The sequence below is a fragment of the Apostichopus japonicus genome, chromosome 23 (assembly GCF_037975245.1).
Source record: "Apostichopus japonicus isolate 1M-3 chromosome 23, ASM3797524v1, whole genome shotgun sequence".
Classification (NCBI taxonomy): Eukaryota; Metazoa; Echinodermata; class Holothuroidea; order Aspidochirotida; family Stichopodidae; genus Apostichopus; species Apostichopus japonicus.
The window spans coordinates 12,015,196-12,032,506 of record NC_092583.1 but is presented as its reverse complement, the minus strand read 5'-3'; the positions used below and the strand labels follow the sequence as shown (position 1 = coordinate 12,032,506).

General features: G+C 33.7%; 1 protein-coding gene across 2 annotated transcripts in view; it reads right to left on the bottom strand.

Moving 5' to 3' along the window:
- Positions 1 to 13,095: 13,095 nt before the first annotated feature.
- The window catches only part of LOC139964426 (1-phosphatidylinositol 4,5-bisphosphate phosphodiesterase delta-1-like), a 48,063-nt gene continuing 43,847 nt past the window's right edge, over positions 13,096 to 17,311 (bottom strand). Inside the window, exons 20-21 of one of the 2 annotated variants that reach the window (XR_011791970.1) lie at positions 14,451 to 16,875; positions 13,096 to 14,274 (exon numbers count right to left, since the gene is read on the bottom strand). Coding sequence is in view for 1 of the 2 variants with exons in the window: in XM_071965978.1 (XP_071822079.1) it covers positions 16,754 to 16,875 (122 nt within the window). In the remaining variant the exon portion in view is untranslated. Of the gene's footprint in view, positions 14,275 to 14,431; positions 16,876 to 17,311 lie in introns of those variants that run through there. The other variant, XM_071965978.1, reaches the window with a different exon arrangement.

Here is a 17,311-nt window from a genome sequence, read left to right as displayed (position 1 = left end):
AGGTTCTTAGAAATATGAGCACGAATTCATTATCATTCATGTATATGATAGTCCAATACAGCCCTTTAGCCTTTTTAGAAATCCTTCGAACCGTTTACATCAGTAGTACGTATACCGTGGCCTAGAAGAGACTTTGCAAAATGGCAATAACGTAAATAAATCGTTTAATACAGAATTTCTTCTTCTTCCGGAATAAAATCGGAACTGTGCATGGGATAAACAATTCGAAAATCCGTCTGTCTTTATGGAGAGGTTTTAAGATAAACTGTCGATAATTTAGACTTATGACCCCCTCTCGGCCGACTGATATCTCTGTGTATTTATATAATAACTGACATAAAAAAAATTAAAAATAAACATGACATTTGTAAATGTGTTTCAGTATAACAGATATGTTATTATAGGAAATTAGAATCCGCATTAGATTGCTTTCAAAGAAAGAAGTTGTTCAAATGCCAAAGACAGTCATATAGTTTGCTTCATTGGTTAAAAATGATGGCATTTTCCCAAAGAGTTGGACCCCTTCAAAAATTTCAGGAAGTGACCCATATGCACCGATATTTAGACGGGAGAAGTGAAAGGAGATAAAGATTTTATCTCTTTGGCGATCTCTTGTGTTCATCACTTCGTAAACCTGAGATCCATTACCTCAAATAAAAGAATCCCTAAAGGTGTTTAATATTGATATTGCCGTCGAAGCACAAACTCTGACCGTGTCGTGTTTGCTGAAAAAAAAGATCAATATTTTTCCTATCGCCTTCTATATAATATAACCAGGCGCCCCTTGATAACGTTGGTGCATTATTAAAACCCTAGGAATTGTGACCGAGTCTTGCGGTATACAATCCATCAGTGTGCCTTAAAGTCGATACAACCACGCTCCTTGGTATAATAAACCGAATCATAACTTAATAGACGCGTATATACCAGTTATATATATCGAATTGGTATTTTATCGAAGGTGTTCTGTTTATTGAGGTATATATATATATATATATATAATATATATATATATATGACATATATATATATGACATATATATATATGACATATATATATATGACATATATATATATGACATATATATATATGACATATATATATGTCATATATATATATGACATATATATATATGACATATATATATATGACATATATATATATGACATATATATATATGACATATATATATATGACATATATATATATGACATATATATATATGACATATATATATATATATATATATATATATATGACATATATATATATGTCATATATATATATGACATATATATATATATGACATACGAAGGCAATTTTGTTTTCTTACCATTTTTAGGCTTCCTTCTTTTTTGGACAGTAATTCATCCCAACCATATCTTGTACACTTACGGTGAAAAAGATTGATGGGGTTGCTATCACCTTTAACTCATTAGCGCCTGTCACGTCTGCTGACAAGAATTTGTTGTTACAGAATAAGTTGTAGTACTGATCATATATATATATATATATATATATATATATATATATATATATATAGAGTAGGTTGGCGTCTATCTTGGCGCAGAGTGCTCTATGTCCATTGGACAGAGCGGAATATATGTTGATACTAGATGAGACTAGTGGAACACTAGTAGTTGTAACTCGGAGTTTCACGCTTTATTGCGATCTTCAGACAACCCTGAAGATCGCAATAAAGCGACAAATCTTCAGAGTTGTCTGAAGATCGCAATAAAGCGTGAAACTCCGAGTTACAACTACTAGTGTTCCACTAGTTTCATCTAGTATCAACATATATATATATATATATATATATATATATATATATATATATATATATATATATATATATAGTAGGTTGGCGTATATATATATATATATATATATATATATATATATATATATAGTAATAACGGAAAAAACAGTTAAACAACTCTGCTGCATTTAGAGAAAGGATGGATCTCGAGTGAGATACAATAATTGAATTAGGTAAATGATTGGAAGTAAAACAGCCAATGTTTGGTTTTTGCAGAGCTCTCGAGCAAAACTAGCTCTTCTTCAGTGCATGATCACCGAAAGTGACAAGGAGTAGCAGGAATTGAAACTGTTATATAGAGAAGATGTCGGCATTGTTGTAAAGGCAAAGCGACTTACTGATTTCTGCTGAATTGAGCAGAAGTATTAGAAATTCGGATTATTTTAATCCGCGTCGGATTATTTTAATCCGATTCCGTCGTAATTGTAAAGGAATTGTTTTGGTTTATCTGGGACGGCAAATCGTTTCTGATGTTTAAACCGAATGGTGCCGTGGTCTTTAGGTTTAGTTCCCAGAAATTTTCTTTCGCTTTCCTAGATTTATCTGTCCAAGAATCGTTCTGGTCAATGGCAATAACACGCAAATTCTCAATTGAATGATTTTGGAGATTGAATTGATTTGCAACAGGTTGGTAGATCTTTTTTGTTTTGATCGCCGATCTATGTTGTGTCATTCTCATTCTAAGAGTGTTTTTTGACTCTCCAATGTATTGTAAGTTACAAATATTGCAGTAGATGAGGTAAATGACATTTTTGGATAGGCAGTTAATTTTGTGCCGAATTTGGAACGTGCGTTTGGTTTGGTTGCTCTGAAAGGCCCCGGTCGAATCGACAAGTAAGCACGTTTTGCAATTTTGTGTACAGGGCGATGATCCTGTAGTTTCTGTTTTGCTTTCTCCTAATGGGGTGTCATCCCGAAAGGATGCCCGAACTAAGATATCCCGTAGGTTGCTGGGTCTTTTAAAAGCGATGACAGGTATCTGGGAAAACTGATTTCAGGCGTTCGGTGCCTTGAAGTAGGTGAAAATTCTTCTGAATGATATTAGCCAGTGGTGGGAGACCGGGGTGGAATTCAGTAACCAAAGGTACCCTTTTGGAACTGGTTTGACGAGTTTTGTACGTCAATGTTTCGGTACGGGGTTTGCTTTTAGCCTTTTTGATGGCATTTTCAATAGTACCCCCGAAAATACTGTCTGTTTAGGAGGTGTTGTGACAGTTCTTTAGTGCGTGAATCAAAATCGACTTCAGAGGAGCAAATGCGTCGAATGCGCAACGCTTGACTGTACGGAATATTTCTGGTACAGTGACGTGGATGGCAACTGCTTGGTAAGAGGTAGTTGTGCTTGTTCGTGGGTTTATTGAACAAGTCTGTTTTCAGTGAACCATTTTGTAGGGTCACGGTGGTGTCCAGGAAGTGAACGCCATGTCCAGAATAATCAGCAGTGAATTTGATAGTGTGATGAAACGAGTTTATGTCATCAATGAAGAGTTTTAGATTTGCCTCACCATGGGTCCATATCATAAAGATATCGTCAATGTAACGTAACCACGTGTGTGGTTTCAAGTTTTGTCGAGATAAAAATTCTTTCTCGAGGTTTCCCATAAAGATGTTGGCAAAAGACGGTGCCATTTTGGTACCCATTGCAGTGCCATGAATTTGGAGGTAGTGTTTGTTGCCAAATACTAGATTGTTGTTGGTCAAGATAAGTTGCATTAATTCGGCCAATTCTTTCTTCGTGGGGGTTTTGACACCTTTCGGTTTGAATGCTTTTATGCAGGCCGAAATGCCCTCTTCGTTAGGGATATTTGTGTATAACGAAGACACATCCAAGGTAACTAACAGAGTAGATAAGGGAAGATTTTTTATTTCCCAATTTTCCGGATGAAATCCGTAGTGTCCTGCACATAGGACGGTGGGGCCGAAACAAGAGGTTGGATGGGGAGATCCACGAATTTGGAAATTTATATATATATATATATATATATATATATATATATATATATATATATATATATATATATATATATATATATAAATTTCCAAATTTCCAAATTGAAACTCCGTTTCAAAATGCCAAACATCGCCACAAATATTAACAATATGCATGTAAAACCATATGTAGTAATAAACCCCCTTGAAAAAACAAATCATCAATTAAATAATAAAATTTGGGAATCAACTGACGTACTTAGAGGTTCGCCATTAGCCTTCAGGGTATTAGCATTTTCAATCCAGTAGTTTTGTTTTATAAGCCGCCATAGTGATATCGTTAATAAATTTAAGTTGTATGGACAAACGGATCAAACCGAAGATGCATGGCTGCCCTTGGTAAATACCAACAGAACGCTTTACTACAATCTTCGACTTCTCATACATGATCAGGAGTCTATCTGAGGGCCCCTCAAGATCCAAACCATCTGTCAATAGCATTTACAAACTCTGTTCATATATTTCAGCAAACAAATAAACCCACCCTTCACGGCTATTTGATGCTGCACAGGTGTGAAATATAAATTTCATCCCAAGTAGCTGAACTTATACATTATGCCATATTTGCAAATAGGTTCGTAGCCAGGCAAGGGCACAGAAGTCATACCTCTCCCCACCCCCCCCCCCCCCCGCCACCCACCCAGGCCCCGGTGCAGACTATTATGCCTTCCCTCTCCCATCGGTACCGCCATCATGCGACAAAAAAAGTTCACACACGTTACAGGACACGAGTATGTGTATATACCCTTCTTAAACTGATGTTGCCTTTCAAGAATTTCAGGTCATGTGCCTGAAATGATATGATATCATATTATGCGATGTGAGTGATATGATATGATATGATATGCTATGATATGATATGCTATGATATGATATGCTATGATATGATTTTATGTGTATTTTGTGAAAATACCAACAAAATCCAACGAAATCAAAAAAGAGCATGTTATTGGTCAAACAAATGTGTGCTATTTTAATCAATATAAATCATCATGTTCTTGGGGCGGGGAGGGGTGGGATAAAATCCCATGGTCCGAGGTTAGTGAAAACAATATAGGATAACAAATCATTTGTATTCTCATTTTCATAATGCATTTATGAGCAAATGAGAAATGCAAACAATAGGGGGGGGGGGGCTCTGTGAAATGATTGTAACCGTGGCTCCCCACAACAAATTGGTCGAGACAATCCGATAAAATGTATCCGCTGTGCGATTTTGTCAAAACTAAACCGAGATGACGAGAAAATGTTTCGTGTATAGGCAGGTCATTTTTCCCCCTTCGAATTACAGACAAAACTTGTCAATGTTTTCTGGGAGATAATTCATGTATTTATAATGACGTCAGCTACATCACTCCCCCAACCCACTCCTCACCCCCTCACCACCTCTCCTCACTCCCCCCCCCTTTCTCTCTCAGCATACCATTCCAAGTTTATGCGGTTAAAAGGTTTGGAAATTGAGTAAATTGTATGACATAGACGAAAGCTATAAATGTTTCTCTACACCTTCATTTATTTCCTTTCCGTTTATTATTTCCTCTTATTGATATTCAATCATGAAACAACAACCTCTCAAAGGAAGTCTCTTCTCGTTCTCTCACATCACTGAAGTCCTTAAATTTGGTTAATTTTTTTTTTTTTGACAAAATACCCCATGCAATTTCCTATTTGGTATTTATTTTTAGGACTAATTAATGTGCCCTTCCACTTCGATAGAAGCAGCAGCAGACAAAATGAAAATTAACTTTTTTACTTCGACTCTTTTTTTCTTTCTTCGTCTTCTTCTTCAAATCGATAAGCTAAAACCGTATAGTAAAAGGTTATCTAAGTAATAATACGTTCGTCGTTCTTACCTTACAGATTTCTTCACCCCCCCCCCCCCCCCGAAATAAACCTTCCGTTTGTTGCCAGACGCAATAATGCGTCCTGTACTATATCTGTTATTGTCAGATTTCATTATCAAACTTGTTCAAGTTATTTCCTGACATAGAATAGTAAACAAGAAAGAGAATTTAATCAGACGGAAAATCAGTCTTGATTCGAAGAAGAAAAGGAAGAGCAAATATATAAAAGAGGAACCCCCCGATATGATAGAGGACAAAAATAAATTCAACTGACATTCAAAAAGTCAAAAGTATTAAACTAAGCTTGTCCCCTGAGGCGACGACAAAGAGGGATCAATACGAAAATGTAAACGCTTCGAAAGGGCAGTGGGGACATGTGGATTCGATTTTGGAGGGAGTCGAACATAAAAGATCATCCCTACAAAATTAATCCTCTAAACATCACAAATCCCAATCTTTCATTGTTGTTCAATACAATGTCACTTTGTAGTAATGAAATATGTTTGTGTTTTTTTGCAATACAAGGATATAATAATTTCTAATTACATTTTTTCTTTATTTCTCAACAAGAAACCCCTTTACCCCTTACATTTACATTCTATTTTACATTACATTTAAATATTATTGACAAGATAAACAGTATTTTAAAGATGGTTCATTTTATTTGTTTAGTAAAATGCAAACGTAAATAACATTATAGATGCAGATTGACCAAACTGACTTTGTTGTTGATGCTGTTGTTGTTGTTGATGTTGTTGTTAATTTGCCTCCATTGCTACTTCAAAGTTGGGACGCACCGCGATACAAATGGCTCTGCATTATTCATTGGTTTATTGTTCAGTTCACCACCCCCTTTGACGTTAGAAGTTATATAGAAACCCTACTCAATCGAAGGTCAAACAATAGAGTGTAAAATAATACTAAACAAAACGCTTTGACGTCATATGTGCAACTATGACGTCATACCTGTTTGCTTCAAGTTCACTGTATGTTACAAAACTGTGATCATTTAATTTTAACCACATCTTTGAAGGGGAAAAATATGTTTTTGCTTTGCTTATGCTACTTAATATTTTCAAGAAATACCTCTTTGTTTTACTCGCCAAATGAAATGATAAAGCTAGAGGCTACCACCCCCCCCCCCCAGGTAAAATGCTTTGATGGTGGTATAGTCAAATGTTTGGTTGAATAATGTGTGATCGTTCGTGACCATTTGGTGGCAATACTGATTAGCTATAAATAGTTAAAGAACGAATGGTCACGTATACGCTCGTTCCATAATTATTATTATTATAATTAATATTATTATTATTATTAATAATAATATACACATTATTAATAATAAACACATTCTTAATAATATACAACGTTTTATTGATGCTAAAAAAAACTTTAGTGTTTGAGCAGAGCAAGGCACACAATGGGATAATTTTAGCACTCTTCTCCGCACGGCCATTCCTAACATTTTACCTGTATTCTTATACACGGTTTTTGTCAGTATAGGTCCGGTATTTACCAATACTTGAGCGACCTCCTGCACACCCCAACCTCCCCCACCCCACTCTTTTGAGATAGCTCCGCCACTAGGATAGGATCCGCCACTGTAGCGACTCTGACTTCTGTCTACAGCGCAATGAGAATGTTATTTTATGTGTATCAATATTTCTCTTTCTTTTAGACGACATTATACTTTTATGGCAATATCTTCTTTAAAACGCATGATATGTTTTCCATTTTTGAGGGGGGGGGGGGGAGGTTGGTCATTTGTTTTTGACATGAATTATTGAATTATTTTCAAGCCATTCATCATTAATGTTCTATTTAATGTAATCGTTTTTTTTGGAAATATTATTCCACATTTTGACATTAATTCAGTGATTTCAGAACATGTCGACAATCATAATACTCCCTGATTCCATAAACACTGGTTTACACCATTTAAAATTTGTCTTTTTTTTTTGGTTTTCAAAGAAAATGATATAAGATAGACGAGACTAAACTGCCAAAATATGAATGTTTTTATTCTATAGAACACATGTAAACCTATGTTAAAACCTTTAATATCACTCACTGCTGGAAGTAAAACAAGGATGGAGGTTGGTTCACATGCAGAGAAGAAGAATAATTACTTAAGCCGTAGACAAAATTGCATGCAATATGATTTTTGTTTATCAATTAAAGAATCGTATATCATTCAAAAGCATTAGTGTAAGTAAATATCTTTCCCAAAGAGGAGTGCAATAAAGACTACTTTAGTACTTGCATACGACTCCTAATGGCTCACCGGAGGCGTTTTTTTAAAAATATTTTCCTTTGGCTTAATCATACACATAGGTTCATAACCATCATTGCTATCATTATAAGTACATGATCTCATATTCCATACACTTAAAACATAAAGTACGGGATAGAGAGGGAAGGGGGGGTGGGTACAGACAACACAATCGCTTCTGGCTACAAACAAAATGTAATTGGACCTTACCTAACAAAAACACCTATTACGGAATGATAACGAATCCTTTTAAAAATAAAACTTTTTTAACATTTTGGAATTTATGGCGATTAACCGAGACATAAAAAAAGTTCAAAAGCTCTAGGCAAGTCAATGATATTATATAGATATATATATATATATATATATATTTATACACTTATAAGAACATTGAACTTCTCCAACATCCAGAAGTACAGAGATGTGTGACACAAGCTTTTCAGATGAACCTTCCAAGGAAGTACAAATGTTCCACATAACAATACGTTTCTGAAGAGTGTCAAAAATGTCCAAAAAATATAACCCAAGGAATAAAAAAAAACGCCAAGTCCCTCTCCCAGTAAGATATGAGCGGAAGAATATGATGTTATTCTTTAAACAAAACTATTATAATGTTATAAAATGTTAAAAAAAGTGTTTCTAAATGTAAGGAAATGTAAAATAACTGACGGCGTTTCTAATTGTACACTCATTCCAGATTTGCACACATTTGCAGGGTAATCTTCGCTGTAATGAATCTGATATGAAAATAGTTAAGGATGAGCCACATGGGTTGGGACGGGGATGCCTCGCGGACTGACATTTAAATATCATTCATGAATATTGAGAAGACACCCCGCCCCTTTTTCCCCCAGTAGAGTTATCGTTACAATTTGGTATTACACATATTTAAAGTGAGTGTATATGAGAGAGTCCAGGGGAAGGGAATCAGTGTTGACAACTTATTTATTTCCATAAACCACGTATCAGGATGTATAAGACAACATCGTACCCACGGCATAGTCGAGTTATTTGATTTTAATATCTCACCTAAAGGATATGCTTTGGGGATATGTTCTAAAATATCAAATTATTTCACTTCATCGATCATTTGACAGGGTTGTTTTATCTAAAGGATATGCTCAAAGGACATTTGGCAGGGATTATCTTAAAGGATATGAAGTTATTAACTGCATCGACCAACACGATTCCAATGTCACGTTTCTTGTTCGTAATAACATACCTGAAGGATATGCCCGAGGATATGTGCAGGGGATATGTTCAAGAATATACCCCTACGAACTACCTAAAGGATATGCTCAGAGAAATGTGCAGGGGATATGTCCAAGGATATACAGTTACTTCCATATTTCATAAATCGGGATATATTAGCCAAAAATCGTAACCGTACTTGAAGGATATGTTTAAGGAAATGTGCAGGGGATATGTTCAAGGATATAGTTACTTCCATATTTCATAAATCGGGATATATTTTGCCAAAAACTCGTAACAGAACTTGACGGATATGTCCAATGATATTTGCAGGGGATATATTAAAGGATAAATTTACTTCCATATTTCATAAATCGGGATATATTTTGCCAAAAATTCATAACATTGTAGGTATAGCAATGTTTATTTTTTTAGTCTCACAAAGGGGAGTTCACTGTTCACGTGACCATGAAGTATGAAACAATTCTTCAAGTTAAATGCGCTTGTCTTCGATAACAATTTGGATATAAACGTCGAGAAAAAATGCGATGTCTACTGAAAACAATTTTCTATTAATGGCCCTCCAAAAATGTTGTTTTTTAAAAAAAAAAAATTATTACATTTTTATTAAAATACCCAAAATACACAGATTTTATTAAAGTGCTCTTGAAATACACTTTGCTGTTTTTACTCTATTGTTTAAGTAGCGGACGCCTCGTAACTTAACAGGATATTGGCATTGAAAAATGTCGCAGAATTCTGGGCCTCTGTTTGTATGGTACAGAGACATTTTGAAAAACATAAATCAAGGCGAAACCTGGGAATAATTTAGAATTCACATTTTGTCTAATGTTTTTTGAGGTTTATGGGTTTTTGCGTCTCATAAACTGTTGCAAATATTTTGTTTATGTGGACAAAAACTGCTATACATCTTTGGCAGTTGTGTAGCAGTCTGTCTATTTTGAATAGCATTTTGCTATACATGCAGAGAAATTATGCCCTAGAAAATGTGATTCCCCATCTCTTTATTAATGTTGCCCATAACCCGAACTTCCCAAGAAGTTTTAACAAAACGAATGAAAAAGACATAAAAAAGAACATTTCTAGCGATTAATCATTTATTGAACTGCGTTGGGTTTAACCCCACTTCAAGTAAACAATACTACAATTTGTAATCATAAGGTCTCATAAGGTCTCATAAAAATCTTCTTCCAACCTATTTAAACTCCATAATATACCTTAATTGAAAAGTTTTCAAAAGATTATTAAAGCTCACAAACAAAATATTGATATATTCTGGCTAATTTATTTTATTTATCTTTTATTTTTTTTGGCAAACAGATCAAAATTTCAAGTCTATTTCTATCGATAAGAGATCTTACATACCGCCCTCACTTATTTCTGTTTCACCTTAGTCAATGAGGATATATCCCATTGATAAAGAAAATGCAACATAATTTGTTAACAACAGAAATAGCCGTGGTTTGTTGCTCCTAGATATGCGATAATTTGTTTTTCTATCCTTTCATTCTTTTTTTTGCCAGTTTCTTAGGACTTTGTTTCCCCTTCAGGAATAAATGTAGAAAGAAAGACCTTTTTTTTGGCTAACCGATTAACCGAGACATAAAAAAAGTTCAAAAGCTCTAGGCAAGTCAATGATATTATATAGATATATATATATATATATATATATTTATACACTTATAAGAACATTGAACTTCTCCAACATCCAGAAGTACAGAGATGTGTGACACAAGCTTTTCAGATGAACCTTCCAAGGAAGTACAAATGTTCCACATAACAATACGTTTCTGAAGAGTGTCAAAAATGTCCAAAAAATATAACCCAAGGAATAAAAAAAAACGCCAAGTCCCTCTCCCAGTAAGATATGAGCGGAAGAATATGATGTTATTCTTTAAACAAAACTATTATAATGTTATAAAATGTTAAAAAAAGTGTTTCTAAATGTAAGGAAATGTAAAATAACTGACGGCGTTTCTAATTGTACACTCATTCCAGATTTGCACACATTTGCAGGGTAATCTTCGCTGTAATGAATCTGATATGAAAATAGTTAAGGATGAGCCACATGGGTTGGGACGGGGATGCCTCGCGGACTGACATTTAAATATCATTCATGAATATTGAGAAGACACCCCGCCCCTTTTTCCCCCAGTAGAGTTATCGTTACAATTTGGTATTACACATATTTAAAGTGAGTGTATATGAGAGAGTCCAGGGGAAGGGAATCAGTGTTGACAACTTATTTATTTCCATAAACCACGTATCAGGATGTATAAGACAACATCGTACCCACGGCATAGTCGAGTTATTTGATTTTAATATCTCACCTAAAGGATATGCTTTGGGGATATGTTCTAAAATATCAAATTATTTCACTTCATCGATCATTTGACAGGGTTGTTTTATCTAAAGGATATGCTCAAAGGACATTTGGCAGGGATTATCTTAAAGGATATGAAGTTATTAACTGCATCGACCAACACGATTCCAATGTCACGTTTCTTGTTCGTAATAACATACCTGAAGGATATGCCCGAGGATATGTGCAGGGGATATGTTCAAGAATATACCCCTACGAACTACCTAAAGGATATGCTCAGAGAAATGTGCAGGGGATATGTCCAAGGATATACAGTTACTTCCATATTTCATAAATCGGGATATATTAGCCAAAAATCGTAACCGTACTTGAAGGATATGTTTAAGGAAATGTGCAGGGGATATGTTCAAGGATATAGTTACTTCCATATTTCATAAATCGGGATATATTTTGCCAAAAACTCGTAACAGAACTTGACGGATATGTCCAATGATATTTGCAGGGGATATATTAAAGGATAAATTTACTTCCATATTTCATAAATCGGGATATATTTTGCCAAAAATTCATAACATTGTAGGTATAGCAATGTTTATTTTTTTAGTCTCACAAAGGGGAGTTCACTGTTCACGTGACCATGAAGTATGAAACAATTCTTCAAGTTAAATGCGCTTGTCTTCGATAACAATTTGGATATAAACGTCGAGAAAAAATGCGATGTCTACTGAAAACAATTTTCTATTAATGGCCCTCCAAAAATGTTGTTTTTTTAAAAAAAAAAATTATTACATTTTTATTAAAATACCCAAAATACACAGATTTTATTAAAGTGCTCTTGAAATACACTTTGCTGTTTTTACTCTATTGTTTAAGTAGCGGACGCCTCGTAACTTAACAGGATATTGGCATTGAAAAATGTCGCAGAATTCTGGGCCTCTGTTTGTATGGTACAGAGACATTTTGAAAAACATAAATCAAGGCGAAACCTGGGAATAATTTAGAATTCACATTTTGTCTAATGTTTTTTGAGGTTTATGGGTTTTTGCGTCTCATAAACTGTTGCAAATATTTTGTTTATGTGGACAAAAACTGCTATACATCTTTGGCAGTTGTGTAGCAGTCTGTCTATTTTGAATAGCATTTTGCTATACATGCAGAGAAATTATGCCCTAGAAAATGTGATTCCCCATCTCTTTATTAATGTTGCCCATAACCCGAACTTCCCAAGAAGTTTTAACAAAACGAATGAAAAAGACATAAAAAAGAACATTTCTAGCGATTAATCATTTATTGAACTGCGTTGGGTTTAACCCCACTTCAAGTAAACAATACTACAATTTGTAATCATAAGGTCTCATAAGGTCTCATAAAAATCTTCTTCCAACCTATTTAAACTCCATAATATACCTTAATTGAAAAGTTTTCAAAAGATTATTAAAGCTCACAAACAAAATATTGATATATTCTGGCTAATTTATTTTATTTATCTTTTATTTTTTTTGGCAAACAGATCAAAATTTCAAGTCTATTTCTATCGATAAGAGATCTTACATACCGCCCTCACTTATTTCTGTTTCACCTTAGTCAATGAGGATATATCCCATTGATAAAGAAAATGCAACATAATTTGTTAACAACAGAAATAGCCGTGGTTTGTTGCTCCTAGATATGCGATAATTTGTTTTTCTATCCTTTCATTCTTTTTTTTGCCAGTTTCTTAGGACTTTGTTTCCCCTTCAGGAATAAATGTAGAAAGAAAGACCTTTTTTTTGGCTAACATATTGAATGTTGAGAAACACATTTGATTCAATTCAACCAAAGATTATATGTATTTTTAATACCACATGATTATCTATATGGTGTTTGGTTTAAATCTATTGCTACAATGACCACAAAAAAAAACTTTTAACACAATCTACTTCTTCTGCCTTCCATTATTGCACCCAAAATAGGCTAGAAAATGCTTAAGAGTGGTCACCTATGCTCAATCAATTACACCTTGTTTGCTGCCACCAACTGTAAATTTTCAAGGAGGGAAGAAAACTATGTTCATGTCTCCTGAAATGTATTTAGCAAAAATTGTTGATGGTCAAAATCTTTAAGAAAGTCGTTCTTAAGAATAACAAAAAAACTTGTTCGCTATTATTAATAAAGTAAAGTAAACTTTTGTTTTTCATATTGATGACGTTTTAAGTACAAACAAAGCAATTAATGTAATTGCAACATTTCGGTTACAAAGGTAGAGAGGAACATTGTAATTTATTTTTTTATAAAATAAAAGTAATTTGAAAGCTAAGTTTTTATCTGAGGAATGCACTATAACTATCAAAGCTATTGCCTGGTGAAAGCTGCAAATTGATCTAAAAGTGAAAATGCCAAAAAAAAAACTAAAAATGTAAAAATTATATAACTGTTTAAAAAGTGTCATCCTTGCATAATAAGTAATCAACAACAACAAAAACTGACTGGAAAATTATTTACAGGTCTCTGATTCCTGGACCGATTAACTTGAAAACAATGTTCTTCAATCAAAGCAGGAAAAATGTACCTTCCATATTAAACAAGCAGGAAAACTACCATCGATCGAAGCAGGAATGCTTTTACCCTTTTGATTAAACTCGAGAACTAAATCTACAATGAAAGAAGGAAACTTATAACTGCAAATAAAAGCAGGAAAACTATACCGTCGACAAGAGCAGGAAAACTACATTTGAGCAAAGCAGGTATGCTTTTACCTTTCATTAAACTTGAAGACTTGATCTACAATTAAAAAAGGGAAACTTATAATTTCAAATAATGCTTGGAAAACTATACCTTGGATCAAAGCAGGAAAACTGTGCTTTTCAATTAAAGCAGGAATTCTAGTTTGATTCAGGTTCAAGGTTTCCCATACTAAGAAGCATACCCCAAAGATGACAGTTTTCCATCAAGAGGGAATAATCTACCCTGCTATGAAACTGAAAATATTAAATAAAGCAGGAAAACTACACCTTGGATCAAAGCAGGAAAACTATGCTTTTCAATTAAAGCAGGAATTATGGTTTCATTCAGTTTCAAGGTTTCTACTAAGAAGCATACCCAAAGATGACAGTTTTTAAATCAAGAGGAGGTACTCTAACCCTGCTATGAAACTGAAAATATTAAATGAAGGACGACTTGTAATTTATACCATCCAGGAAGGTAACAGTGTGTTTCATCATACTGTACAATTCATTTTTGTTAGGCTGTCCGATTTTTCAGAATGATGGATTCATAACTAGAAAGGTTCATTGAAATGAAAATGAAAGATATGTCAACAACGCTGTTTGTTTTTTTCGAGGGCTCTTAATACATATAATTGTAAGTAAAACGTCATAAAAATTGAAATTAATGAAAACGCAAACACTTAACATCTGGAGATATTATCTTTATCTATGGATTGTACATCTCAAAGAATAAACAGAGATCAACTGTAAACTAAACAACCATATTTAGCAGAAATGATTAAAATGATGATAAAATATATTTATAATGTACTTGGAAAAAGCATTTGGCAAACTGGTTTGGCTAGAACACATCAAAACATGAAAATTGCAAAATAGAGTTGAACTTAATTTTTCGAAAATGGATGAATTAATCGAATACGAACAGATAACTTATTAAATCTTTCGATAGATATATCTAAATGGATGTTTATGAGAAATGGATGAATAAATTACTTGATTTAATTTCAAATATTATGTGACGAATGGAAGGATTCTTTGAGTGATGAATGAATAAATTAATCTTTTCCCTTAATGAATAAATGAATGACAACAAAACAACAACATAACTTTGATATCTGGTGTAACCTAATTAGTAAACGGAATACATCATAATTATTGCTTTGTTTATATTGCAATGCTCTAAAGAATTCCAGCTCCGACTAAAGCATACAAATTCGTTATCCCTGGATTTTGAGATAATAAAATTATAAAATATTACTGCAAAGTCAAACGTGATATGTATGTAATTATATATATATGTAACCTAATTATGAATTCTGTTAAAATCATTTCCGACAAATGATACCAGTAATATCAATATTTATAAATGATTTTTAATCATATCAGTAAAATGATATCCTATTACCAAATTTCGAAAGCATATTTGAAAATAACACAGTAAGAATGACTAACTAAGTGACAATAAATTTTACACATGTAGACTACGGTACAAAATCATTTTATTTATATAATTTATTCATATCGCATTATTTGTCCATTTAAAAGGTGTAAATTTGAGCGGACAAACTCAGACCAGCTTCCGGTCAAATATGGCCGTTTGTAAACAATACAATTTAATACCTTTTTGGCTTGATCCTGCAACAAATTGACTTGGTGTCACTGGCCTCTTTACCCCACCCGTTTATTTTGTGTGTCGGTTAGAGTGGGGGGGGGAGTGGAAAGGATGGTATTGGATTTGACAGGCACAACGGCAACTGGCCATACTTGCTGTGGACTTAGCACCAATATATAGATACAAACTACAAAATTCTGTCAAATTAACAACCCTATCAAATACTTACTTTTAAAAACAGCAAAAAAAAGAATATTTCAAACTGGTTTGATTCTCTTTGAATATAAATTATTGTAAATTTTGAAAGTTGTTGACTGAATTCTAACATAATAACTGATTTTTTTTTCTGTCATGCAGGTTTTCATAATTAACTTCAAAACCTTCCTAAGATCATCTAAGGATATTAATACTAACAATATGTTCCTTTAATAAAGAGTATTAAGAAAGAAACAACAAATTTGCTCTTGAATTAAAAGAAGTCTTATACTAATGAATCACAAAAATATTTAGTCATTTTTCGCCAAATATTTAGGATAACGCTTTGATGAACTTATGAAAGTAAAGAAAAACACAGAATTGAAATCATGTCGACGTAACCGACTACAAATTAAATTTGAATTTATTTGATACGTCTTGGAAATTGATTTTCATAATTCCAAAAATAGTTTTAAGTTACTTTGTCATTCAACAAAACATAAAACAGCATAAAAAACACCTTATACATCTTATTACTGTTTTACAACATTTCTATCATTTAAATAATTGTAAAAAAGTTTTGGGAAATTTGTTCAGTGTTCCTTATTAAATTGTATTTTGAATTTTTTTAAATGTTGACCATGAGTAATTTTTCACTTCCCTGAATATAATTACCAAAACACGAAACCTACTTGGAACTTGCTGGGTTTTGATTGTAAAAAAATTATTCTGAAAGAGCACCATCTATTTATTAAACACTTTCTGCAGCATGTTCTTCTGTTTATCCGCCATTTTCGTCCTCCGTGGAGGTCCTTTTCGCTCTAGTTTTGGAGACGTGTACGAAGAGCGTAGAGGAGGAGAGTTCATTGCCCTCTGGAGAACGGAGCATCACGTGATGATACCCTGGAAGTTAAAACGAAACCGAGTCTGTAAAATAAGTCTTAATTAAAGGGTGTGAAGACTCGCGCACAAAGGTCTCATGCAGGTAATCTGACCTACTTTCGAATGAGGTGTAACAGAAGTGTTAGACACCACCATCGATCCCAGAAAATACACACACAGCTTGCTACCATCGGTAATTAGACACTAGTGTACAGTAAATACATGCAGCTACGGTCAATACCCAAAAAACAGTGTACATAACAGCAAAGGACATCTCAGGTCCAGATAAAAGATAACACGGTATCACGTTTCATTACTGTCTGCATTTTGTAGCGACAAGAAAAAAACTTCACTTGCAAGCAACAGAAAGTTAAATTTTTCAGAGGGTGGCACGCGGTTTTGGGAGAGCCTTCAATGCCTTTAAAGGAAAAGTAATTTGCGTTTATGGCTCACCGTA